Source organism: Lissotriton helveticus, chromosome 4_1 (genome assembly GCF_964261635.1).
Source record: "Lissotriton helveticus chromosome 4_1, aLisHel1.1, whole genome shotgun sequence".
NCBI classification, from domain to species: domain Eukaryota; kingdom Metazoa; phylum Chordata; class Amphibia; order Caudata; family Salamandridae; genus Lissotriton; species Lissotriton helveticus.
Window position 1 is genome coordinate 62675272 of NC_136063.1, and position 26610 is coordinate 62701881.

At 46.2% G+C, this 26610-nt stretch overlaps 1 protein-coding gene across 2 annotated transcripts in view; it reads right to left on the reverse strand.

Moving 5' to 3' along the window:
- Positions 1-26610, reverse strand: part of LOC144828316 (uromodulin-like) — a 597246-nt gene that overhangs the window by 188207 nt on the left and 382429 nt on the right. For both annotated transcript variants that reach the window (XM_078686406.1, XM_078686405.1), the window contains exon 6: positions 16737-16954. In XM_078686406.1, the coding sequence (XP_078542532.1) occupies positions 16737-16954 (218 nt within the window). The remainder of the gene's footprint in view (positions 1-16736; positions 16955-26610) is intronic.

The window sequence follows — 26610 nt, forward strand, 5'->3', positions numbered from 1 at the left end:
ACAGTAGGCAAAGTGTTGGCTAGTGTAGGAATAAAAATAAGTATTCCCACTCCAGTGAGTGCAACAGTAGGGAAAGTGCTGGATACCAAAGAGTTCAAATTAACATACTTATCAATTAAATAATTATTAAAATTAAATAACCAATTAATAATTAATTATTAATACATTAATTATAAGTACTAATAAACACATATTAATAATCACTTTATTATAATTAAATTACTTCCCACCCTATTCTCCTATAACCCACAACCCGCTCCTAAAGAAATAACACCAATAATATAATTATCAATTAATTATTTAATAGTAATTAATAACCAATTACTAATTAATTAATAATAAATTGCTTATAAATATTGATAAATAAAATTAATAATATTGTTTTCGAAAGTAATAATAATTCAATTACTTCCCACCCTATTCACCTATAAACCCACAACCCACTCTTAAGAAAATAACACAACTAATATAATTATCAATTAATTAATTAATAATAATAATAACAAATTAATAAATAATTAATAATACATTATTTAAAAATAATAATAAATACAAATTTATAAAAAACAAATTATAATTAAATTACTTCCCACACTATTCCCCTATAAACTCACAACCCGCTACAGAACTAAAATAAGCAAAAATGTATTTTTAAAAAAGTAATTATTACTAAAAATGTAACACATATATTAAATAAAATCTACACTTATACTAAAAAATTACATCACATACTTTTAACACATATACTAAAATACAGAACACTAATATAAATATCGATAATATTAACAACGATAGTTTTACAAACGATATTACTGACTTCGATATTAAAAAAACAATATTTCTTACCTTGCTGTCGATATTCTTGTACCTCGATATTTCAAACTCAAAATTGTTGAAGTTCGAAATAAACAACTCGATATTCTGTCTGTTCACAGTTTCAGGCCGCTTTCCAATGAATTGGAAAAAAGCGTTAGTATGTCCCCTTTTAAAGTAAGCCTCCCTGGATCGGAGAAATACTAAAAACTACCGACCCATATCCAGGCTTCCTCTACCCCTAGTTACTTTCTAGATGCCCACAATGTTTTGGATCCCTTTCAACACAATTGCAACGTTCAATGGAGTCAGCTCAAGTGATTGCCATAGAAGAGATGCGTAAATTGGTGGATCACAGAGGGAGGGTGTACTACTACTTCTCAGTCTCTCAGCTGCATTTGATACGGTGAACCATTCAATGCTCGTCAGCCGTTTAGAGAGTGTCTGAATTAGAGGTGCAGCCCTTATTATCCTACAATTATCCCTATCCAACATAGAGCAAAGGGTGTCCTTTGGAGATATCATTCTGCATTCTGTCCATCAACTGGTATTTTTGCATTTGTCACCCCGAGTGGGATGGGTATGCTCAGACATGAGTCCCATGCTCTCCACACCACTGGAGTCAAGCTATCCTGGCTGAAGACGGCTGATAGCCAGAAACCGGTCCTAGGATGCTTGATTCCGGTCCAGGAAAGACATGGCTTGGCAGTTCGGGCTGGACTGTTCCCATGAGGCACAGGGTCAAGGCTGATTTGCATATGGCCATGTCTGAACTGGGGTTGTGTGGAGGGCAAAAAAACGATGGATTTAGGCCCAGATCTCTGTACTGGGGTGAGTGTATGACATTGTTCTGCATTCTGTCCATCAACTGTTATTTTTGCATTTGTCACCCCGAGTGGGATGGGTATGCTCAGACGTGAATCCCATGCTCTCCACACCACTGGAGTCAAGCTATCCTGGCTGAAGACGGCTGATAGCCAGAAACCGGTCCTAGGATGCTTGATTCCAGTCCATGTCTGAACTGGGGTGGTGTGGAGTGCAAAAAACCGATGGATTTAGGCCCAGATATCTGTACAGGGGTGAGTGTATGACATTGTTCTGCATTCTGTCCATCAACTGTTATTTTTGCTTTGGAGATATCACATCAGACCCTTTCTCCTTACCCAGCGGAATCCCACAAACATCGTCTTTATCACCTACACTTGTCAACTTCTATGTCACCCCTCTGACGAAACTCATTCGGTCATGTCGGTTTGTTGCAGTATCCTGAAGATAACACACAATTATTTGTATCAATATCATCTGATGTTGATGAGGCAGCCAGAAACTTTCAAAACTGATTGGCCAATAGAGTCATCTGGTTGCAGGAAAACTGCCTAAAGTTGAATTCAGAAAAGACTGAAGTAATTCATTTTGAGCCAATCAGATCTTTTTAGAATAAATTGAGGTGGGTGACAAATCTTGGTCACCGTACCCGCCCTGTTAAGAAAGCAAAAACATGGCAGTGATATTTGACGATCAGTTGTATTTATCAGCTTAAATTAAACAGTTCACCTCTGCATGTGTCCATCTACTTAGAGTTGTGAGGGCAATACTTCCATTCATTTCAGAAGAAATGCAGACAATGGTAGTGGTGGCCCTGGTATTATGTATGTTAGATGATTGTAACACATTGTATATGAGTACCGAGAACCGCTTGCTATTGGTGCTCTAATCCCTCCAAAATGCTACTGCCTGTGTGCTTTTGGGAATACCCAAATGTGCTTCTATCTGCAAGAGCATTAGGAATCTTCACTGGCTACCTGTCAGTGAAAGAATCAAATTCAAGGCTGTGTGTATAGTCCACAAAGCTGTGCACAAAAGTGGTTCAGCGTAATTTCAAGATATCTTTGCTTGCCATGTATCATGATCATGGCAAGGCTTGTCTCACTTCAGAAAATAAATAAAGCACGATGAAGAGAGTAAAGTTTCTCCTTCTTAGCTTGAAACTCTAGAACTCTATGCCGATGCAATTGAGATCTGAATCAAAATACTCCTCTTTCAGAAAGTCTCTAAAGACATGGCTTTTTACTAACAGCATAACCAGTTATTAATCGTTAAATGGGTACTTTGTCTTGTTCTTAGTAACTGTTAGCACCAGGACGCCTGAACAATTGCACTCTCTACAAAACCTTTACTTACTTACTTAATGAAAAAAACATAGAGCCCTGTGATTGGACACAGGCACTTTTTCTCCCATCTGTTCTTTCAGTACCAGGTACCGAATGATCTGATTGGCTAGCTGCAAACCAGAGGAAAATATTGTGGCTGCCACTACTTTACTTAGGGTCTAAATACGGGTGTCCTCAACTTCTATTAAAAGCAATATATAAATAGGCAGGTTAGAGACACCCGGATCCTATTGCACTTATGAGCAGGACCTAGAAATACTTGTCTTGGGGTGAACATTGAAAAAAGAAAATTCTTGCTGTGAATTCTGCAGAACTACCAAGGACCCAGTCGGCCTTCCTGCCCTTGCACGGCTCCACAATACCATATGGGTGAATCTTGCACGCCTATCCTGTGGGAGTTCTGGGGTACCAGAAAAGAATATACAAACTATATGAAAAAAATACAATGTAGGTTGGTGTCCATAGGCAACTCGTGTTAGATTGAGTACAGTACCTGGCTGAGTGCAAGACCCTGCAGCCAATCACAATGTGCATGACTGAAGGTCATGCACAGTGGGAATTTGGAGTATTGTTGAGCTGGGCGCAGGGCCTGGCCGAAGGCTTTTTAATTTTTTTTGTTTTTATAAAACTAACTCCCAAAGAAGGAGTTTCTGATTAAGACGCAAAAACAATTATGGGTGTTTCCCAGGGTGTTAGGGGTCATTGCTGTTTTTTCACCTTTCGATAAGTTGAGGAAGTATGCTGTTGACTTAGCCAACAGGGTCTCTGTCAACGTAATGCCTGCCCAACAATTTGGCAGGCAGTGTTCTCCATCACATTACCCTGTCAATCAAACTTTAAATCAGGCCCAAAGAAATAAAGTCATCGGGCGGGTGCTCATACCCCGCTCTTCAGGGTAATATGAAGTCAACAAGGAGCCATATGACACCATCTAGTGGCTCACAGGTATATTTCTGGAAAAAAAAATCTCTCCCTTGGAGATATTTTAAAGGTGAGGAAACTGCAGTTAGAAATAGCATCCACCATAAAGAGTGTTACCGAAAGTAAGTGACTTGTTCTTCTAAATTAAGACCCAGAGGATGAGGAAAAGCCATGTGCTCTGGCCTTTAATGTTGGAACAGGCCAAACATCTAGAGGACAACATGTTACTGGACTCCACCCAATCGGGCTTTAGAGCTTGCCACAGCACCAAGACCGCTCTCCTGGAGGTTGTAGATAACATCCGGCTGTCCCTGGACGCCAAGCAATCGGCCATCCTGATTTTACTTGACCTGTCGGCGGCCTTTGACACCATCTCTCATAGCGTCCTACTAAAGCGGCTAACTGAGATTGGTGTCGAGGGTCAAGCACACAGATGGATTCAGAGCTATCTGACAGGTAGGCGATCAAAGGTCAAATTAGGCCCGTTCTCCTCATCTTACGTGGACAATGATAGAGGTGTCCCACAGGGCTCGATTTTGAGCCCAACCTTATTTAATATATACCTATCACCTCTAGCTAAAGTAATCAAAGCTCATGGCTTTGAGACGGTATCTTACGCCGACGATACCCAGATCCTGATAACCCTAGGACCAAACCACTCAGATGCCAAAGGGAGATTCCAACAGTGCATGATCTCCACTCAAGAATGGATGACGACCAACCACTTAATGCTAAATGCCACGAAAAAGGAAATTCTGCTATTTGGCAAGGCCAATAAAATCTGGTCGGAAGAATGGTGGCCATCATCCCTAGGCCCTTGCCCAGCTCCAAAACATTCAGCAAGGAACTTGGGTATCATCATCGATGATAAGCTGACTCTGTCCAAACACCTAAATAAAGTGGTTCATACCTGCATTGGGCAAATGAGAAGCCTAAGAAAAATCTTTAAGTGGATTCCACTTGCTTCCCAGAAACCCCTCATCCAGGGCCTCATAATCAGTCGCCTTGATTATGGGAATGCACTGTTGGCTGATGTGAACGAAGGTCTCCTAACTAAACTTCAGACCCTGCAAAACTGTGCTGCAAGGCTGATTCTTGACCTCCCTCCCCGTACCCCTTCAGCTCCGTGCCTAAGGACTCTTCATTGGCTCCCAATTAGAAAGCGCATCAAATTTAAGATCTGCTGCCTAGTGCACAAGTCCATCAATGGACAGGGGCCAAAGTACCTTCAGAGAAAGCTCCAGAGCTACTGCCCGGGAAGGACTCTACGTTCATCAAATAAACACCTTTTAAAAGTCCCAAAGGTCAGGACTGTCAGAAATGGGGACAGAAGCTTCTCCAAAATAGGCCCCACCACCTGGAATTCCTTACCATTATCCATTAGAACTGACCCTAACCACAAAACTTTCCATAAGAATCTAAAAACCTGGCTATTTTAATCTGTCCACCGCCCCTCGTCTCTCTAACTTTCAGATTCAGCAAGCGCTCTGAGACCGAACGGTGACATATGAGCTATACAAAAATAAATACATAAACATAAACATATAATGGCTGGTATTGTCTTCTACAGTGGGCTCTAAGGCTATAGTAGTGAACATTTAGCAGCTGTTAGACTCCACATTCAGCGACCATGCATCTGCTGAGTGTCTAGCAGCTATTTGATCCCACACGAAGTAGCTGTGAGTCTGTTGTGTATTTAACAGCTGCTAGATCTCCCATTTAGCAGCCGCGCATCTGCTGAGTGTCTAGTAGCACTTTCATTGCACATGAAGTAGATCTGACTCTAATGAATATCTAACAACTTTTAGATCTCACCTGCACACGCCTTGAATCTGCTGAGTCTCTACCAGCTGTTAGATCCCACATGGAGCTTGGTGGTGGTCTAGAAACCATTAAAATGTACCATTATGCTGGTGATACACAACTTTATTTGAAAATATCCTTTTATTGAGACAGCCAAAGCCTCAAACATTGCCCGCACATCATCTAGACATGGATGTTCAGCACCAAAATGAAGTTCTACCCAACCATGACAGAATTCTTGTTATTTGTCAAAAACCTGGTATGACATGATATGATAATAACATGAACCTTGATGATTTTAAATCTGAACTTAACCGAATGCCAAGTCACTTGAATTCACCATGGACATCAATGTCACCCTCACGGAGCACACTGTCAAAAAACCAAGGATGGACTGGAACCAGCTCTCTCCGAAAGTGACATCAGAATTGTTATTTGAATCGTAGAGCTCTTCCCTCTGGATAGTGTTTACTCAATGCTCCATTGCTTATCAGAATCTGCACTGGCACCGCTTAAAGGCATTCTAGGCACCGCAGCAAGACTCATCCAAGGCCTGAAAAAATATGATCACACCACCCCCATCCTAATGAAACACCATTGAGTCTCGTTGCCAACCACACTATCTTCTAAACTAGCTGTATCATTCACAAAGCCATCATGACCATCACTCCCACTTATCTTGCAGACAAGCTCACAATCTCTTGATATTTGAGGTATACTTGCACCCAGGAAACCATCAGACTGCAGACTTAGAAGTGTAAAAAAGGCAAAAGAAGACAGCTGGCCTTTTATGTCATGCACCCAGGATCTGGAACAGCAACCCGGTCTCCTTCAGGACCACCGCAATGCTGCTCCAATGTAGGAAAGAGTTGAAGAACACTACTACACAATGCATTACTTCTTATTTATTTTCTGCACTGAAGCAAATATGTTATATGTAGGCTGTCCGGTTTTAGGTTTAAACCTATTATAACTGATAAAACACCACTGAAAGAGAAATAGCCCTCAACAGTGAAAACATATAAACACTGAAGAAACACCTGCACAACCACAAACTAAATGCGATTCAAAGAAAGGTAAAAGAGTGTGAAAGTAATTTTTTTCTTCCTGAAGGGGCCAATTTTTTTTTTTGTTTTTATTTTTGGAAGACCTTTATGGTGCACAACAATGTTGTCTTACAGTGTACATTTCGTGGCATGCAAGCGCCGGTCAGGCCATATATAGTCAAGTGGATCCTTAATTGAATGACACAGCCATTTAGCCGGTAACCCGGGGGTGCGGCGGCGATATCCACAAACATGTACGTACAACATTCTGGCAGTCAGTTGTATAAATGATAGGTCTGCCTTTTAACTTTTATTATTAACATAAACATTGCAGGTGTAGGCAAGCATTAGTACTGTTGTGCTCAGCGCTCAAGTCCCCACTGAGGATCTGGGAATCCGCTGTGATCAAGCAATAGTGGGGGAGCTGTCGATAGGTGGTGGTTCAGACGTACGTGCATAACGCCGACCCGGGTGTGGCAAAACGTGTAACGGTATAGCTCACTGAGGTATAGGAGCAAACGGTTAAGCTTGGCGTGGTGTGCATGCAGCCATTGTGTATGGAGACCAGGATATCCGGCAGTGTGGTGTACATGCGTCTCTCCAGTGTTGTGAGTAGGAGGTCGCAAAATAAAAGACGGGGGTGATGGTAAGTGTGCGGTATATCCTGGTCGTGGCTTAATATGGGTGGGGTTTCGGTGCGAGCCCGCATCTTACTGCAGTCTTTGGGCGCTGTCGCAGCTCAGCAGTCGGCAGGCGTCATGAGTTCTGTAAGGGGATCATTCCTTGCTAGCTGTATGATGCATCGGTCATCTTCATCTGCAATAAGGGAGGGGGTCTGGTCGGGAAACATGACCAGTGAGCTAACTGTCCCCTATGTCTATACAACGGTGGGAAAGAAAAAAACCTCTGTAAGTGGGGAGGCAAGTGGGGTCTGGGGAGGGGGGGGACGGAGATCAGTATGGGTTCCAGTGGGGGGTCAACTGGTGTGAGGCGAGGCACAGCAGAGTGTTCCGTGGTGCGAAGCAATGGACACGGGGGAGGGGATATAGAGCTGTGGTCACTGTGGTCGTTGGTTAGCGTCGCAGTGGCGACGGGGCTCGGTGCGTCAAGTTATCCCTTGCTCCTGGCAGGTGCGCTGGAATGTCTTAAGGAGGTCGTCCCAGAGCAGAGCGATGGGGAATTTTCGAAGTCTTGCGGTTTCCTCCCGGAGGAGGACCGTGCTTTCCGCCCGCGCCCAGTTGGTAAAGGAGGTTTACCAGTGTCGAATGTGTGGGGGGGCCGTGGCTTTCCAGTGTTTAGTAAGTAGGCGCTTCGCCGTTATGAGGCCCATGTCCCAGAAGCGCGCCTGCACTTTGTTAAGTTTCGTGCGTTTGTACAATCCCAGGATGCACGCCTCCCATGTGTGGGGCATCTGCTCGTCAGTGTTGTGTGTGAGTAGTGCTGTGACTTCGTCCCAGTACGTTCGTATGTCAGGGCAGTGCCATAGCATGTGCAAGAGGTCTGCCCCATGCATAGAGCAGCGTTGGCAAGCAGCGGTCGTGGTTGCGAAGTACCTGTTGATTTTGTCGGGCGTGAGATAAGCTCGGTGTAAAATGTAGAATTTAATGATTTTAAAGCGGGGGTGCCGTGGAATGTGTGTCGGTCTGGCTAAAATCATCTCCCATTCCTTATCAGTCCAGTCCCGTCCCCTGTCCGCTGCCCATTTTCCCCGTAGTGGCATCGTTGATGGTTGCGAGTGTGCCTGCAGGGCTTGCGCTAGCCAGTGTATGATGTGTGAGCCGTTGCCCATAACATGTAAATATTGCATAAAGGTGTGCATCAGTGGTTCCACTTGCATGTCGCCCCAGGAGGTGGTAAGCGTGCGCAAGAGGGATGCATGTAACAGGAACTGGCCAGCTGGAAGGCCTGTGTCAGCCGCTAGATTCGCAAAAGGGAGCAGCCCTCCACCCGCATACACATCACCGAGCGTGTCCACACCTGCCTGCGTCCAGGCGGTCAGGCGTGTCTCAGTCAGCGCACCTGTCGGGCCGGGAGTGCCCAGCAGGGGCAATATCGGGGCATATGGTGTCGTTGCCCGGGTGAGTCGCAGACACCTCAGGAAGCACTTGCGCGCTGTCGCGAGGTGTAATTGGGAGGGGCAGGGGGCCCTGGTTAGCGGATGGAACAGCGTGCAAATTTGGGTTTGTGCCCAGGCAGCGGTGTCCGAGGTAGTGTCCTCCAGATGGTTGCCGCTTAGCCACCCCGTCACCCATTGCAGTTGTGCCGAGAGGTAGTACAGCTCCATGTTGGGAACCGCTAGGCCACCCGAATCAGTGGGCATATATAGCTTGGTCAACGCCACTCGGGGGCGGCCCGCATTCCAGATGAGGCTGCGCAGCAGGACCTCCAGGTCTCGAAATATTCTGTTGGGCACATACGTGGGAATATTGGCGAAATAGTACAGCAACCTAGGCAGCACAATCATTTTGGTCAGTGCTATTCGGCTAGGAACATTGAGGGGCAAGGTGTTCCAGAAGCTGATTTGCGCCCTAATTGAGGCGATCGTCCGCAGGAGATTCCCCTCCAGGACGCCCATTGGGTTCCGATAAATTCGTATCCCTAGATACCGAAAGGTGGTAGGGTACCATTGTAATCTCCCTCCGCCAAGGCGGATGTCGCACTCAGGTGTGTCCGGGCTGAAGGGATAGGCCCCCGATTTAGCCCAGTTGACTTCAGTTAGGGAGGCAGGGACATCAGTAATGTCTCTAACGTACAGCAGAAAGTCGTCTGCATAGAGTGACACTGCATGTAGGCCGTCCGCCAGTGGTATCCCCCATTCAGGTCCCTGGGTCCTGAGAGTTGTGGCTAGGGGTTCCATAGCCAGTGAAAACAGTATGGGCGATAAGGGGCAGCCCTGTCTAGTGCCTCTCCGCACTCGGATTACGTCCGAGAGCAGTGCGCCCGTGCGGACCCGAACTGTTGGTTTGTCATATAGGAGGCCCACCATAGCTGTGTAGTCATCCCCAGCTGGCACTTCTCAGTAACCGCTCTTAGGTACGGCCACTCAACCAAGTAAAAGGCCTTTTCCAGGTCTAATATCAGGCATCCTGCTCTGGGCCATTGCTGGACAGCATACTTCTGAATCCGGAAGAGGCGGCGGATATTGTGGGAGGTGTGTCGCGTTGGGACAAAACCGTTCTGGTCCTGGTGTACCAGTCGGGGTATGTGAGGGACCAGTCTGCGGGCTAATGTGGAGGCCAGTATTTTGTAGTCCGTGTTTAGTAGCGCCAGGGGACGGTAAGAGCCCACCTGTGTGCCGTCTTTGTCAGGTTTAAGGATAGAGATCAGAGTGGCTTCATTTAACGTTGGGGGTAAGGCCACGTCTTCGGCAGCAGTGGTGTACATTTTCAGGAGTTCCGGGACGAGAATATCAGAGCTAGCCTTGTAGAATTCGGCTGGGAGCCCGTCCGGTCCCGGGGATTTGCCGTTGGACAAGTTAAATATAGCGTCTCGGATCTCGTCTGGGTCAAGCGTGGCTCCCAATTCGTTCTGCTGGGCAGTCGTGAGTTGTGGCATCTGCAGGGGGGAGAGGTAGTCGGCAATGTCAGGGCAGGGGCTTGGTAGTCGGGAGCGATATAGTGTTTCATAGTGGGTGGTGAACACATCGTGTATGTGGCGCTGAGTGTATAGTAAGCCCTTTCCTTCCACATGAATAGCCGTTACCGGGGTCGAGCGATTTTCCTGCGATATCAGCCAGGCCAGGAGTTTGCCAGGCCTGTCGCTCAGGTGGTGTGTTCTCGCCAAGTGCGCTGCGTAATTGATGTTGCGTAGTCGTTCCACTAGTCGCGCATGTTCTGCTTGCGCCCCCTGTAACGAGTCAACATCTCCCCCAATAGCCTCCTCCTCCCGGTCGAGCAAGTCAGATTCTAGTCTAGTTAGGTCGCCTTCCAGTTGGTGCCGTATGTGCCCCTGTGTTCTCAAGCAGTGGCCGCGGACCACTACCTTGAAAGCGTCCCATTCTATCTGGGGGGAGGACGCCGTGTCTGTGTTTTCCTCAAAGTATTGGGCAATGCATGTGATGAGGGAGTCGCGGAAGGCCGCATCAAGCAGTAGCGCGGGTTGTAGTCGCCAGGTGGGTACAGGGGGGCGAGGGCATTCCCAGGATATAGATAGAAAGTGTGGGTTATGGTCCGAGTGCGTGCGGCCCATGTATCGCGCATCATCTGTTACTAGAGGTAGGAGCTCGGTGGATGCCATGAACCTGTCTAGGCGGACATGCAGATCGTGGGCGCCAGAGTAATAGGAGTAGACCCGCGCTCCAGGGTTGCGCGATCGCCAGACATCATGGAGGTCCCACTGCGCAGCCCACCCAAGTAATGCTTTTGTGGCGCCCCGTGTGGGTGCATTAAGTGCGGGTGGGGAGGAGCGGTCCAGTGTTGTGTCAAGTGTGCAATTGTAGTCCCCACCCAGTATCCATGGAGCCGCGTGCCAGGTCGCCATTACAGTGGAGAGGCGCGTCAGGAAGATTCCCTGATCTATGTTAGGTGAGTATAGGGACACCAGAACCACCTGCTGCCCATCCAGTCTGCCTTGCGCGGCAACAAATCTACCCTCCTGGTCTATGGTGGTATCAGTGGCTGTCCAGGGGGTTCCAGGACGAACCCATATAAGTGCGCCGCGAGCAAATGAGGAGTATTCTGTGGCATAAAGTTGGCCACGCCATCTGCTGCGTAGTGCGTGTACCTCTGTCTTATTCCGGTGTGATTCTTGGAGCAGTGCTATGTTTATCTTGTGCCTTTTCAGGTATGAGTAGATCTGGTAGCGCCTGGCCGGTGTGTGCATTCCCCTGACATTCCAGGTGCATATTCGTATTTCAGCCATATCTATCAGTCGTGGAACATCCCCCATCCTCCCCGCATCTCAAAGCCCCGCTTGCAGCTCCCCGCCAAGTCCAGTGTCCCATCCTCAACTCAAAAGGGTTGCCAGTCTTAAACACAGTGTGGAATGATCTCCAGTGGTACAGAGTGGTAAGGAAGAGAGGGAAAACATGTAGCCTCAACATGGCAACAAAATCAAAAATACCAAAAGGTCGGCTGCACAACATGTCGCCGTCCAAACGCTCTAATGAGCTCGTAAACTATACAGTTCTAGGGTGTATCGTGTGACTTATTCGTGTGAGAGTAGTAGTTACAGTGTGGTTTGTGGGGAGTGTAGCATCCCTCCCGGGTGGGTGAAGAGGTTGTTGCTGTCCGGCGGGTGCCCAGGCCCCGCTGTTCGGTATAGTGTCAGTGGTTTTTCCCAAGCGTCAGTGGTGGGGGTGAGGCCCCCATGGGAGATCCCTCTCCTCGAGCAGCTAGGGCAGCGGCAGCAAGTATATGCGACACTGCAGGCTTGTCACCGGTTCCTTGTCAGGGAGTGGACGGGTCGAGTGTAAAAAGCAAAAGGTTACTCACAGTGTCTGGTTCATTCCTGACCCCTCAGGCCGGGGAGTCTGCGTCCATAGATAGGCGCATAGGTCACCTGTGAAGGGCGGGCAGCTATGCAGGTGCCCGGCTGTGTCCGTGCTGTATTCCGAAGGCGTGGTGATTTTTGGCCCCTGGTTAGCCGAAAAGGTCTGCTGTCTGAGGCGTGACTTCAGGAAGCTCCTCGGAGCGCTGGGTGTCCGGTAGGCGTATACCGTCTCATCATCCGTTAGGGATGCGGCCGGGCTGGCGTTCGGATGTGTCAATTGGGGTGGAGAACTGCTGATTTCCACCACCTTGCGTAGGGCATCTCGTTGGTCCTGCAGAATTTGATCCATGGATGGAGAGTGTGTTGCCGTGTCCCGATTCTGTGAGGATGAGGGTGTCCTGCGGCGGCGTCGTCTTCTCGGTCCTCGAGTCCGTTCCGTGGTGGTGGTTCCTCGTGCTGCCCTAGGTGCGTCCGGCATCCCTTCATCTAGCCAGGCCTCCGCCTCCTCCGGGCTTGTGAAGAAGTGCGTCTTATCGTGTGCGATCACTCTAAGTTTGGATGGGAAGAGCAGTGAGTACTTGAGATCCGCTTGGCGTAGGCGCCTCTTCACCGCCAGGAACGAGTGTCTCTGCCTTTGTACTTGCACGGTGTAGTCGGGAAAGAACATCACTGTAGCATTGTCTATGGTGACTTCTCCCAGCTTCCTGGACTCGCGTAGTATCGCATCACGGTCCCTGTAGTTAAGTACCCGGAGGAGGAATGGCCTAGGGTTCTCGTGGGCACGCGGTGGGCCCGTTCCACCACGAAATAGGGTGAGAGCGTGTCTTCCGGTAGCAGGTCACGCAGCCAGTCCTCTACTCGGCGAGCAGGGTCCGTCCCTTCCCATTTCTCCGGAATGCCCACTAAGCGGATATTGTTCCTTCGCGCCCGTCCTTCCGCATCCTCAGCGCGGTCTTCTAGAAACTCCACTCTGTTTAGGAGATCTTGTATGTGTTTATCCGCCTGGGTTATCTTCGGTTAGATGGCTGTCACCGTGCCCTCCAGCGTCGTGGTGCGTTCCTGGAGTTTTTTGTGGTCGGCCCTAAGGTGGGTCAGGTCAATGGCCACTCCATCAATCCTGGTCTCTAGGGAAGTACGCGTCTGTTGGAGGGATTCTTCCATTCTTTCCATGGCCGCCAGTACACTGTCTAGTTTCGACGCCACGTGCTCCGGGTCCATCTTGGGCGTCGTTTTCGTTTGCTTCCCCTTCGTCGACGCAGTGCCTGATCCAGTGCGTGTCATCACCCCTCCAGACATGGGCCAGGCAGGGCGTGCAAGCGATCCCCGCTATCAGGAGGAGGAGAGGCTGCGGTGCGTAGCGCGCAGCCGTTGAGGATGGATAAGCCCTGCAGGTCTCAAGCTACTTCTGTGATGAGGGGTGCAGTCCGTGCAGTTGTCCAAGGGTCTGGGTCGCGGGCCTCCGGGTGGTGTGCAGTAGGCGCCTGCCGTAGTAGTGGCAGCTGCTCCAGGCCTCAGGGGGCGAGTGTCATGTAGGCGGGTCGTGGGGCCTGCCCGCAGCTCCGCAAGGGCGCTCGGTCCACGCCCGCTAAGTTTGTGAGGTCTGGAGCGCCCAGGCGGGCAGGTTCAGCTCAGCAGTGGGTAGCGGAAGTGGGTCGGCGGCTCGCCTCAGAATGGGCGAAAGGGCTCCCCAGTTCGTCCCCTGCACCTCGTGGAATTCGCGCCTTTTTATGTTGTTGGTTTCGGCGCCAGCGTGGGGGGGAGCGCGCGGGCGTCTCCAGCAATCTCAGCGCCTTTCTAGCATCCCCGCCCGCGTCCGGGCGTCGCCTGTGGCAGTCTGTGGCCCCCCAGTAGATACTGTTCGCAGGGGGGGGGCTCCCAGGTCCAGGGGGTGCGGGGGGGCTATGTAGTTGGCCCCAGGTGTCCCTCGGTTGTTGCGCCTCCTAGTGCGGGTCCCTCCTCCTGGGTGTGCGTGGTGGGGGCAGCGCGCGGCGAAGGATGTCGTCCTCCCCCCAGCGCCGCACCCCCGGCTCCAAGCTCCCGCTCACCTCTGCGTCCGCGGAGCTCCTCAGGTCCACTGCCGGGTAGAGCTACCGCCGTCCACGGCTCCTCGCCGCCCCCGTCCGCGCCCTCGGGGGTCACAGGTGTCGCTGCCGTGGGTGGGGTAGGGCGCGGGGTCGAGCCCGGCACCGACAGGGGTCGCCCAGTCGCCCCCGCAGGTCTGCGCCAGCTCCGATGGTGCCCGCCGCAGGCCGCACACCAGGGCCCAGCAGCCCGCCAAAAGCCTCGGTCTTGCACAATGAGGCCTCCCAGCCGGGTCGCAGGCAGGCCGGCGTCAGCACCGCCAGCGTCCTCGGAGTGGGGTCTCGCCACCGATGTTCACCAAATTCAAGCAGCAGGTAGAGAATGGGTGCGGGTGGGTCCGCCAGCAGTTTCGGGCCGAAAGGATAACTATTAACGGAGAAAGGACCCGGGGTAGGGGAGCTTAAGCTGGAGCTCTACCCGGGTGCGTCCGTCTCCATTGCGTGCTAAGCCATGCCCCCTTCCGGAAGGGGCCAATATAATATAACTTTGTTATACAAGCTAGCAGTAAGAAAGTCTGAGCTTACATTATTCTGCCTCAGTTTGGTTGTTTAGCGATGCCATTAAAATATTGTTTCTTCTTCCTATTGTTTTTTTTTTCAGATTAGTGGTCTTTGGTCTAAATATGCAGGCTTTAGAAGCAAGTTTTAGGTTGTGTTTAATTATTTTAGCTGAGGAGAATCAGGAAATATCAAAATCATATTTGATATTTTGGCTATGTTTGATTCTTTCACTGATAGGTAAAATGGCTGGTTTCATAAGAATATTTCCTAATACGTGTTATGACATTTACCCACATAGAATGGGTAAAAACCCTTAATACATCAGCCCCCAGTTTCTAGTGAGTCAGTATTAGTAGTAGGTGAATTGCCAACACCTCAGGCTTTAAACATTAAATGCAAGGTATAGTGACAAGTATGTGTGGAAAGAGCGCTATCACAAGCATCTGGGATAGTGGTGAAAAGATGACACCAGACTTTTGGAAAATATGGAACGCAGTGTCACTTGGAATGCTCTGCAAAAAAGATTCTTTCTAAGTTCAACAAAGGTTGGAGTGATATGTTTTGTATTTGCAGTGATTCAGCTACGTATTTGAAAAAGTTGTGTGATGACCTGTCCAAATTGATACCTGAGCTGAAGTGCTTCCGTGTAAGAGATCCTTGCCTTTTCTGAGATGGTATGCTGAAAGCATCTTTACAATCTTCAGAGTTAAGGAGAATGCTATTGACTTTTTAGCCCATTCTGGTGCACTGCTTCTTATGCCCAGGAACTAAAACGCAAATATTTATCATTTTTTGCATTTTGTGTCATCAAAGAAAGAGTCATCACAACTGTGTCCCTTAGCTAATGGTTCTCAGTCCAAGGGGCTGTGAATGCTATATTATCCACGTGGCAACCGTTTACAGAATTAATTCTTTGCTGAGTGATGATGCCAATGGCAAGAAATGTGAGGATCTTTTGTCACAAATTGATAGTGATGTGAAAAAAAGTACACTCTAATGCATTCTTAAATTTTCACAGGAAAACATAACTTCTGTAGTGGACATAATAAAAAACTCCCTTGTCTGCCAATTGTTCAGCATAATTGGTGTAGATGTGAAACATCTTCTTGAGAGTAGGCTGGGCGACACCTTTAGTGACTTTGGCACTGCAACAGGTTCCATGTTAGAGTGCTTGCCACTTGGTAACCAAAGCAATGGTGAAGAGCAATTCAGGAACTTTTATTTTACAATGTATGAGAAATGACTTGCAATGATGCATAGAAATGTACCTTCCCCACCACTGGCATTTGAAGTCAATGAAACCTCACTGTTGTACTTTGTTCATATCCCATAAAGGAGACTTTCCTTGATAGTTTTAAAAGTGCTGCTTCATTTTTGACCACTTCAATAACTCTGAGGGCATAAGCGCCCAGCTCAGCGCAAATGTTGCAAAACCTGCCCTGAGAATCACAATCTTCAAGTGAACCAGTATTGGCACGGAAAGCTATGTCAGATGCAAGTGTTAACAAATTGTGTACTGGCTGTGTTGGTGTTGCCCATCTCAAGTGCCAATGTTGGGAGGGCCCTTTCACAGAAGTTTACATTGGAAGGAAAGAGCGAGCACACATGACCAAAGACTCACTGAAGAAGTATTGTATGGTGTACTACAATAAGTTTAATTTGCAAAAATCTATTTGTACCTCATATACACTATATTTACACTGTCTATATACCATGCGCTATCAGTGCAGAAAGCAAGCAATAATAAAAGCGAAACGTTCCATAAACACCGGAAAAACACTGTTTCTGTTGTTTTTAATGGCGCAAAAATGTGAAACTACTGATAACCACTGTTTTTTAAGGTATTGAAATCCCTTGAAAACACTGAAAAAACCTCACCAGAATTTACCAAAAATAGAAACTGAAAACAGGCCAACAGTCACCTTTACTAACTGAAAGGCCTGAAATGCACACAGTGTATCCTTTCTTACCAGCATCTCATTTCCACACCATGTTGCCTGTGGATTGGCTGTAATTTGGACCACCCGTTCATTTCCCTCCAGCTGCAGAGAAGTTGTGGCTATACAGTTCGTATCCTCAAAATGCATCTGTGTGAAGCTGTAATTGAACCTCTCCAGGAGGCACTTGTTGAGAGACAATGTCATTGCTGAACCTTTACACTGCACAGTGGGAACGATGTCATCGCGACCTGCAACAAAACACGACTGGTTGAGAAATAATCACATGCATGGACAGCTTATTTAGCACTACTGTAGTTTACAGTTCTGCAAGACAGGCACTTTCTAATTGGTATGCTCACATCAAACACAATAACCACAAAGTGCACACTGAGTTTTTCTTGCTTCATACTTCAGCATATTTACACTGAGCAAAGTCTTGCTCTTAAAGTATGGTGCTCATGTTGTAAGTACATCACAGACACTACCCCTAAGTACCAGACACAGAAGTCAGTGGTCAAAGCAAGGGGGAAGTCATGGAAACGGAGTTGGACTATGTTAGACCTGTCTGCCCTTTTGGGTAGTCCCTCCTAATTAATTATTTATTTTGTCCCCTTTTTGCCCCTCAAACCTTTTTATTTTTTATGTCCACCGGATTTTTAAGGTGTTGGCTTAGGGGTTAGGTGTTCTTAGACCTCATAGTCCTTTTTCCCTGAGGCCTAGGGGCCTTTTCTGACTAAGAAAGTGGGGGATACACAAAATGGAGACTATTAACTGCCACAACTGCCACCTTAGAGTCTGGACCGATAGGTTAGCATTGGAACGTTCCAGAACCCTCTGGACCCTTCTGGACCTTCCTGGGTCAGCCTATATAAGGCGGAATGCTGGGCAGCCATTTTAGAGTATGACCAGAGAACTTGAGAGAACTAGGGAAGGAGTGAAGCGTTAGTGTGGGGAGGAAGGCGCATTTCTAGTGTAAAGATCGTCCTTTGGGCCGGCTGCGCTATTGGTTGACGTGCCCCCCTTCTATCGACTAAGCCCGATCCTGGGGGAATTTGCCTCTAACTTCCTAAACTTCGCAGTGCCTGCCAGGTATATCCCTAAAGTGCTAGCAGAGAACTGTGGGCAGCTAGCGAGGGAACCCTCCTTGGGAGAAGAGTCTGATTGGGAGTCCCTTCTCCCCCGTGTCCCCTTCAGTGAAGTCTTCAGAAAGCCCGGAAGAGGCAGGAAAGGAACTAGCGACGACTCTGTCGCTGAGCCTGAGAACCGTCTGAGGAAAAAGGGTCCGTGAAGCAAGACCCACCTGCGAGCCGCGATAACGGCTTTGGGAAGTCCGGCCATCTCGTTGCGGGCCTTCCGCTGAGTAGACTCCGTGGGAAGGACCGGGAGACCAACAGCTGTGCAGCTCGACATCGAGGACGGAGCCGCGGAAGCCAGACGGAGCCGACGCACGAGAGCTGAGGAGGGGGCGGAGTCCGGAAGAGGCTGTCCCGCGAAAGCACCCACCCTCTCTTCAGACGGAGCTGGAGGAAGTGACGGGAGAGAGAGGCGAGGAAGCACCGGCTTGGTGCGCTGAGAGGGATCTGCGTGGGCCTTGTGGCTGCCTCCAAAGGGAAACGAGAGAGATGAGACCGAGTAGCCTAACGGTCCGTGGTTGGTGAATCAGACAGTGAAGCCTGGGACAATCACCGACTTCCAGCTAGCGCTTCTGGCATTACTTTAGAAGAAGTGCAACTGAAGGCCTTTGAGACTGTTTCAGTAAAGTGGGGTTACTTTGATTTATTACCAGGTTCGAAGAGCTGTGCTGGGAAAAGGGAAACCTGAGTTGAGAAGGGATTCTTGCCCTCAGAAATCGTTAAATAACCAGGAGAGTCATTGGAACAAACTGTGAATACATTGGAGGTGTAGACCCAGCTTTATGGCTGGGTGAGTTATTGAAATACCTTGCTGGTTTAAATCCAGACACCACACTGTGAATCCCAGTTCTAGTGAGTTAAGTGTTGAAAAGGGACTGAAACCTGTATTTTTCCTTCCAAGTATAGCACTGAATCCTCTGGGGTAAAGCATCATCGTGTATGATTCCAAGGAACCTCAAATTTCACTAATTACCTCAACAAGAGTTGTGTACCCTACTGTGCTGATTTTAATGCTAGATATGTGATTGCGTTTGCTAATGAACTAAAGTAGATCTATACGTGTAACACTGCTAAAAAGTAAGAAAAGAACTACATAGAGATTTTATAAAACAATTTGTATTTTTCCAAAGACTGGTGTAGTGTCCTTATTTTTTAGTGGATGGACGTTATGTTACTAAAGGGTGTGACGCAAACTTAACATATGTACCTTGGAGTTAGGCCTTCCTACTTAGTGCCAAGCTACCCTATGTGAATTGGAGACCCCAGGTCCAACAGACTACTTGTATTTTTGTAACTGTTTCACTGCCTCTCCTTAGGTCTCGCTATAGTCAGCATAAGCTATGTGGCAATACCTTATACTGACACTCAAACTCCACACAATATACAACACACAACATAGGTATTCACATGCATATATATAGGCAGCCATTCAACTGACTTGAGAAGTGCATTTTAGGAAGTAATTCCATGTGCAAGCCTTCACAATTTAGGTCAGTGCATGGGATTTAGAGGATCAATATATGAGGTAAGAAGTACCTCCCTTCCACAACTCCTTTACAAAAGCTGAACGAGATGATAGTCATGACAGTAAAACTTATAAAGTGTCCTCTCCATTCTTCTGAACTGCCACATTCCAGTTATTCATCATCCTTCAACCAATCTCCCACCAGCTAATCGATTCCTGCCACGGGATTTGGAAACTGTTGAGATGAAGTCTGGAAATGAATCTCAACACTCTGGATGAAGTTGAAAGATGATTTATTCAAGGAGGAAACCTGGAATCCGACAGCCTTGATGATCCAGCAGCAACTACCAAAGATCGAGCGTGGTAAGTCTTACATTCTACAGAACACCAAAGATCCACAATTCCATCATGAGGTAATATAAGATTATGGGAAGAACAAGAATCAAAGGAAATAAGGTAAGTTACACTTTACTTATAAATAAGCAACATCACAAAACACCCTCCTTCTTAACAATAAATCGAAAGAAAAAAAACAAAAGAAAGAAAGAAACAGAAACGAGAAGAGATAAATAGGAAGCAGATGTGCAAACCCTAACAAACTTTTACACCATCACATCTCCTAATCACACAGTGACATAGTCTTGTAAATATGAAGGTGGTTTGCGGATTCTAGCACCAGAACTACTCAAAATATCCTAATTAACATCAACATTTCCAGAATTTCCATGAACTGTGTTCTCTGTTTCCGCATTGAAATGCTTGTCAGGAATGAATATTGCACCAGAACACCCATCATTGTCACTAGACTGCTTGATGACAAACCCTCTCCTTTGATAGAGAACAACTCTGGGCAAATTCCATTTCTGACCACCTTCCACGACAACAAAATGCTTAGCAACACTAATCACCCAACAAGGACCCCAGAATATTTGCTCAAACCAGCGTTAACTCTTCCACATTTCAATTTGACCCAATTGCCAATCCTGTACTTGGAATCAAAAAAACATCTTCAGGACGATCACCATCAGATAACACCCAATCCTTTAACCATGCTGAAACTAACCTAGAACCAGGCATAAGTCCTCTCATGCTTTGAAAAGGTGACAAATGGGTAACGCTGTGCTCAATGGAACGATAAGCCCAAAGCATTTCTTCAAACAAGCGTCTAGAAGATTTTTCTAATACTTCAATAGTAGATTGTGAGGTAATGTCTTGACTACAAGCCATCTTGAATGAACATCAATGACCACAGCAAAACGCATATCAATTGCAAGTTCAGAAATAGGACCAATACGATCTAAACAAATAGTGTGCCAAGCCTTCTCAGGATCATTAATATGTTCCATGCTCTTTTGATTCCCTACTTTGAGTCTTTTTTTTACTTTCTTTACACAGAATACAATTTTCAACCCACCTGCAAATCTAATCATGCATTCCTGGCCACCAGAATTCTTGTTTGATCCTTGTAATAGTCATTCTTGGCCCAGATGACCTTCGTGAGCAAGTTAAAAAATATGCAAGCGAAGACCACTCGGAGGTACAAACCTGTCACCTCTCATAACTACATCATGACCACACACAGATAATTCATATAGGAGTTTCCAGAATGGTCTGATGGAAATAGGTACCATGTTTTCACAAGGTGCACCATTCTTGATTAAAGACATAACCTCTTTCAATGTTGCTGCACAACTCAGCGAGACGTACACCACCCAGACCCGTATCATATCTCCTAAACCCACACTTCGTACTTACATGCACCTCTCCTCAGTTTACGCCCCGGTTCCAAGTACTACCGTTGCATAAAACCTACAGATCCGTTTCACACATCACTGATGACATAATGGACTAATACAAATGCAGTATTTTTCATTGCTTGTATGTCTTGTTACATGACTTGTTATGCTCAAATTATGAAATGCCAATAAAACAAGTTTCAAATAAAGACATAACCTCTTTCAAAATGGCATCAGATTGCATCTCTTGTACCCATTGTGCTTTAAAAAACGCACCCAAACTGCAATCACATACCTCACTTACCAAAGCCTCTGCTTCTTCAGATTCTAATTTCTTAACAATATCTCTGTCCTTTGGGTGCTAACAACTGGTATTTTTCTCTATTACCTCTTGACTTCACTTTGGGTATAATGGATATATCTCTACCCCAGTTTGACCTAAAATGGACTTATGACACCTGTCCTAATGATATGTGATGTGTTACATTAAGTACTGTGTACTCTGCCTTTTCACTGAATTTACTCTGTGCTTTTTCCATCTGGAAATGTTTGTGTCAATCTACCTGGGCTGCTGCCTATTCATTAAGTATGTTCTGTTGACCAGTCAACTCCATGATTTTGGGGGTTTGACTTGTTCCTTCATTGTTCTACTGTGTATGCTGGTACTTTCGCTTGTTACTTTGCACCATTTAATTTATTTTACTGTTGACCGGGTTTGTCTTTACAATACAGTAGTAACCAGCCCAGCCCACAAGGTTATTTCCTCTTTTCCATTTTTGTGTTCTTTTAGAATCATATAATATTTGTTCTTGTGTGTTGGGTTGGTTTATATTAATTACATAACCAGCCTGTTACAACCTTTCTGTGGATAAGTGACCAGCCCAACATGGCCGCCACCGCAGTGCGTCGATTTTGCTTTCTTTCTATCCTTCATTTAGGTTGGTTTTTGATTGCACTTACTCTTCTGTTTTTATTTTAATGCTTTGGGAATTTTCCCTGTACTTATGGCAAGGCATGACTAGTGGTTTATAATCGTACGTTTATATCCTGTCTATACTACAATGTATGTGAAATTTTGGATAGTCCATCATGGCCGCCTTACTCGGATGTACTGTTGTCCTTTCTCCAGCTCTCCACCTCGTGCAGGGCTGGGTTAGTTGCCGCTGCCTTCTGCAGAACACTCAGGTGTTTGCAATTATGCATCATGTGACCGGCACGCGGGGCGTTTAAAAACCGATCCGACCTTACAGAATCTGTTCGATTGAATCCGTCACGGGCCATTGCTACAAAACGAAGCGTGGAGGTAAGCGCTTATTCTTTTGAAAAAATGCTTTTGATTAACCCGGTTTCTGCCGAGTTGCTTTCTTCTTTGCACCTTGCGGTCGGCAGACTCGATGTGTGCCCGTTTTGAACCTCTTCTTAGCTTATTCTAAAATCTCCCGTTTTTGTTCAAATGCTAATACGCTTTGTACGTATAATCTTTTTTCTCTTGAGCCTTAACGTTTTAAGACGGCAGTATTCGTAATGGGAATGCGTTTCTGTACGTATAATCTTTTTTCTCCTGAGCCTTAACGTTTTAAGACGGCAGCATTTGTAAAGGGAATGCGTTCGTCTTAAAAGAATACCTTCGATGTTTATTTGATTCATTGGAAGTGTGCTTTAACTTTCTGGTGTGTACTGCCTCAGGGTGAAGAGGGAGTATTCACTATGCATACATGCATGTTATGCTGGGTGGCGTAATAACCTTATAGATGCTGCCTTTTGGACACTTGTAATTAATATGCTTTTGATACCAGATTGTTAGGGACTAATTTTTTAGTTTGTCTAATCCTAAAAACAGACATGTGTTCTCTACTCACCTTTACTGTGCATAGGTTTAATTTATATGCCCTTTTGATATTGATTTTCATTTTTTACTGCAGCACGTGTGGTAGCAGCTTACCAAGGACTGCACATACGCTCATCGCTCTACATACAGTCTACTTTAAATACTAATGTGAGTTATTTTGGACAATCTTTCCTATTGAGACCTGTGATTAATTGCCCCCCTGTCACTAAGTGCACATGATAGGATCAGTATTAACTTAGTTGCTGATATTTCGGACTTGGGTTATACTTTCTGTAAGTCGCGATATTTATGACATTTAAAAAAAAAAAAAAAATCTTTAGACTCAATTTAGATACTACTCTTCGTGCAACTGATGTTATCAACCTAACGGCCCGTGACGTTTGTTTACATCTCTATTTCCAATATCGGAATCTTGATATTAGGTGAGGTGATTGGAAATTTCAGTATACCTATTGTTTCTAGTTAAATTAACAATTTCTTTATACATTTCTTCATATATTTTTTCCCCTGTTATTTTAGCATTTCTACCACGTCATTGGCCAGCTTGCTTGTCAACGTTATGGTGTCGCATCAAAACTTACCAATATCCTTGGTGAGAATTACATTATATATATTCTTGAACAATTGGGCCCAGTCACCTGTGTGTGGGTGTATGTGTGTGCCTTTTATAATGGGTGATCACTCCTAACGTTGTCTAGTTCCTCTTAAGTGGTCTTTTCCCTCTCTACCAGTTTCTCATTCTAATATCTCTCCCCGCCCCTTTCTGAACTCTGCTTTATTTTCACTCATTCTACCTACTTATCTTGCCTTAAATCTTTGATATATGGTTGTATACTATTCCGTGTAACAATGTGATTTGTGTATTCACCGTGTTACATCACCATTGTGTATGTATATTCATTTTTGAGGTAACATGCTCTCCTAAAAATAGGATTGGTTTTATGGCCTTCTCAGGTGTTGTCATCTCTTCTCTCGGAAATTTGATCTGATGTTTTTAATTTTGTATGTCTCTTTGTTGTAATTTTTAATGTGAGTATATGTCATTAATATTTGTGTATCATTTTCACGTTGTTTTCAGCCCTGACGAAGCTCCCATGGTTGGGGAGCGAAACGCGTTGGCTGTCCTAAATATGAAAAAATAAAAAGAAAATATATTTTTTGATACAACGTGGTCCTGTTTTACTTCATGCTTGGTGCTGCCTCCATTCTTCTCTAAAGTCTTCATCTGGAATCCCAGTGGGACCGAACCGCAGCAGGTACTGGAGGTTGTCAGCACAACAAAGACGGAATACTTTGAGGGACGTTGGAAAACAGAGGTGCTGGTTGCTTGATCCGCTGTGGAATATTCTTCTTTGAATATCTCTGTCAACAACTTCCCAATCCAAGGACATACGAGATAAACAATCAGCTTGTGAGTTCCCCCATCCCTGAATGAACTCAAAACATCATACGAGTATTCTTGCAATCTGGCAGCAAATCTAGCCAAACGTGCAGCTCCTTAACCAGCACCTCCAGCTGACAAAATTTTTATAAGAGGTTTGTGGTCTGTTTTCGAAACAAACCTAGTACCCCAAAGATATACCCTGAAATGTTCAACACCCCATGCTGCAGCGAGTGCCTCTTTCTCAATTACAGAATAGTTTCTTTCTGCTTGCGTTAAGGTTCTAGAAGCAAAAGCAATTGTTCTTTCAACACCCTGTTGATTTTGAGAAAGTACAACACCAATGCCAGTAAGACTAGCATCCACCGTGAGAAGAGATTTGCACTCAGGGTTGAAAGGGGGTAAAATACCAGCATCACAAATTTTATCTTTGATGTCTGAAAAAGCTTCTTGCTGTTCTTTACCCCACAAAAACTTGGTCCGTTTTCGCAAAAGACATCTCAAAGGCTCTGAAATGTCAGCAAAAGCTTTGACAAACTTGGAATAATATTCCACAAGGCATAAGAAATGCCTAAGCTGATCTTTATCTTTAGGGTGAGGTGCATATTTTATAGCCTCCAACAAGTTACGTTTTGGAGCTAAGTCCCCGCTAGATATGGTATACACCAAGTACTTATCCTGTTCGGTTAAAAATGTGCATTTATCCTTATTGACTGTTAAACCCATATGTTCAAGTTTCCAAAGGAGCTGTCTAAGAGTGGCATTGTGCTGTGCAACCATTTTCCCCGAGACAAGAATGTCATCTTGGAAATAAATAACTCCCATTAAACCTTTGAACAAGTTTGCCATCATTCTTTGGAAGACACTTGCAGCCGACGCCAAACCGAATGGCATACGCATGAACTGAAAAGTGCCCTCTGTGGTAATGAAGGCTGTGAGTGATTTGGAATCAGGGTGAACTTTAATTTGGTGATTAGCACTTCTCAAGTCAATTTTTGAGAAATACTTACCACCACCAACAGATTGCAACAACTCGTTGATGTTGGGCAACGGGAAAGTATCCATAACAATGTCACGGTTGAGAGATCTTAAATTGATGCAAAACCTCAAACGGCCATCAGATTTAAGGGTCAAAACTACTGGAGAAATCAATGGTGATGCTTCCACAGGTTCTATGACCTCTGAATTCAACAACTCTTGAAGAGGGTCATTAAGTCCTTTTCTCACAGAGAGTGGTACTTTTCTTTTTTTTTTTTTTTTATTTTTTTTTTGCATGTTTAAGTAAAACAAAGAACACAAAAGGTTAATTAGGTGTTACACATTTCGCCCTGCACGGACATCGAGTCAGAGCTGCGTCCCCACATATGACATAACAAGTCCGCGCCATGTGATTACAGCCAGTGCCCCGTGGTTCGGTGAAGCCCGCATCAATAGCAGTCGAGGCGGACGCCCAGGACAAGGGTCATCAATCCAATGTGCAGTACATCACAGCCAAACGGCTAGGGACCCAGCAGTGGGCAGTAAGCACCCAGAATAACCAGAACGAGAAGGTAACAATTCCCCCCCCCACCCCCTCCCCCCCATGGTGGTGACCCCAACACTCATACACACACAGTCGTCCTCCAAACTAAACCTGAAAGAGATGCAGCGACCTTAAGGATGCAGGACACACAGCTGAGGGCAGACCTTTGGACAAGAAGGCAACCAAGGGGCCCCATTGAAACTGAAAGTTCTTAAAGTTACCCAGGAAGGCGTCCGCCATTCTTTCCATGCTTAGAAGCTTCCAGAGTCGTGCGTGCCACAGAGATATTGCCGGTGCCTCCTTCCGTTTCCAAGCAGCAGCCAGCGTAAGCTTAGCAGCGCCCAGACAAAGCCATAAAATCACCTTGTCGGCCCGGGTTTGATATTCAAGACCGGGTTCACGCAGTCCCAACAGAACAGAGGCAATATCGTCCTCTATGGGATAGTGAAGGATGTCCCTGATATGTGAGAGAATCTCTTCCCAATACGGCCTAATCACTGGACAGTCCCACCAGATGTGGCGGAAGTCACCGAGGAGTCCACAACCCCTCCAGCACAGGTCGGATGTAGCCGGATAGATGCGGTGAAGCCGAGTTGGGCACATATACCACTGCATGAGCGTCTTGAGGTGAGCTTCCCTCAAGTGCAGCGAGTGATTAAACGCCGTCATGTCCCGCCACAAGGCCGACCATTCCGTGTCGGAGATGTCTCTCCCTAACATGACCTCCCACTGGCCCATGTAGCGGTGTCTAGGTGTCACCGCCGATTTAAGCAAGAGCCGGTATAAGAAGGAGATGACTCCCTTCATGACAGATGACC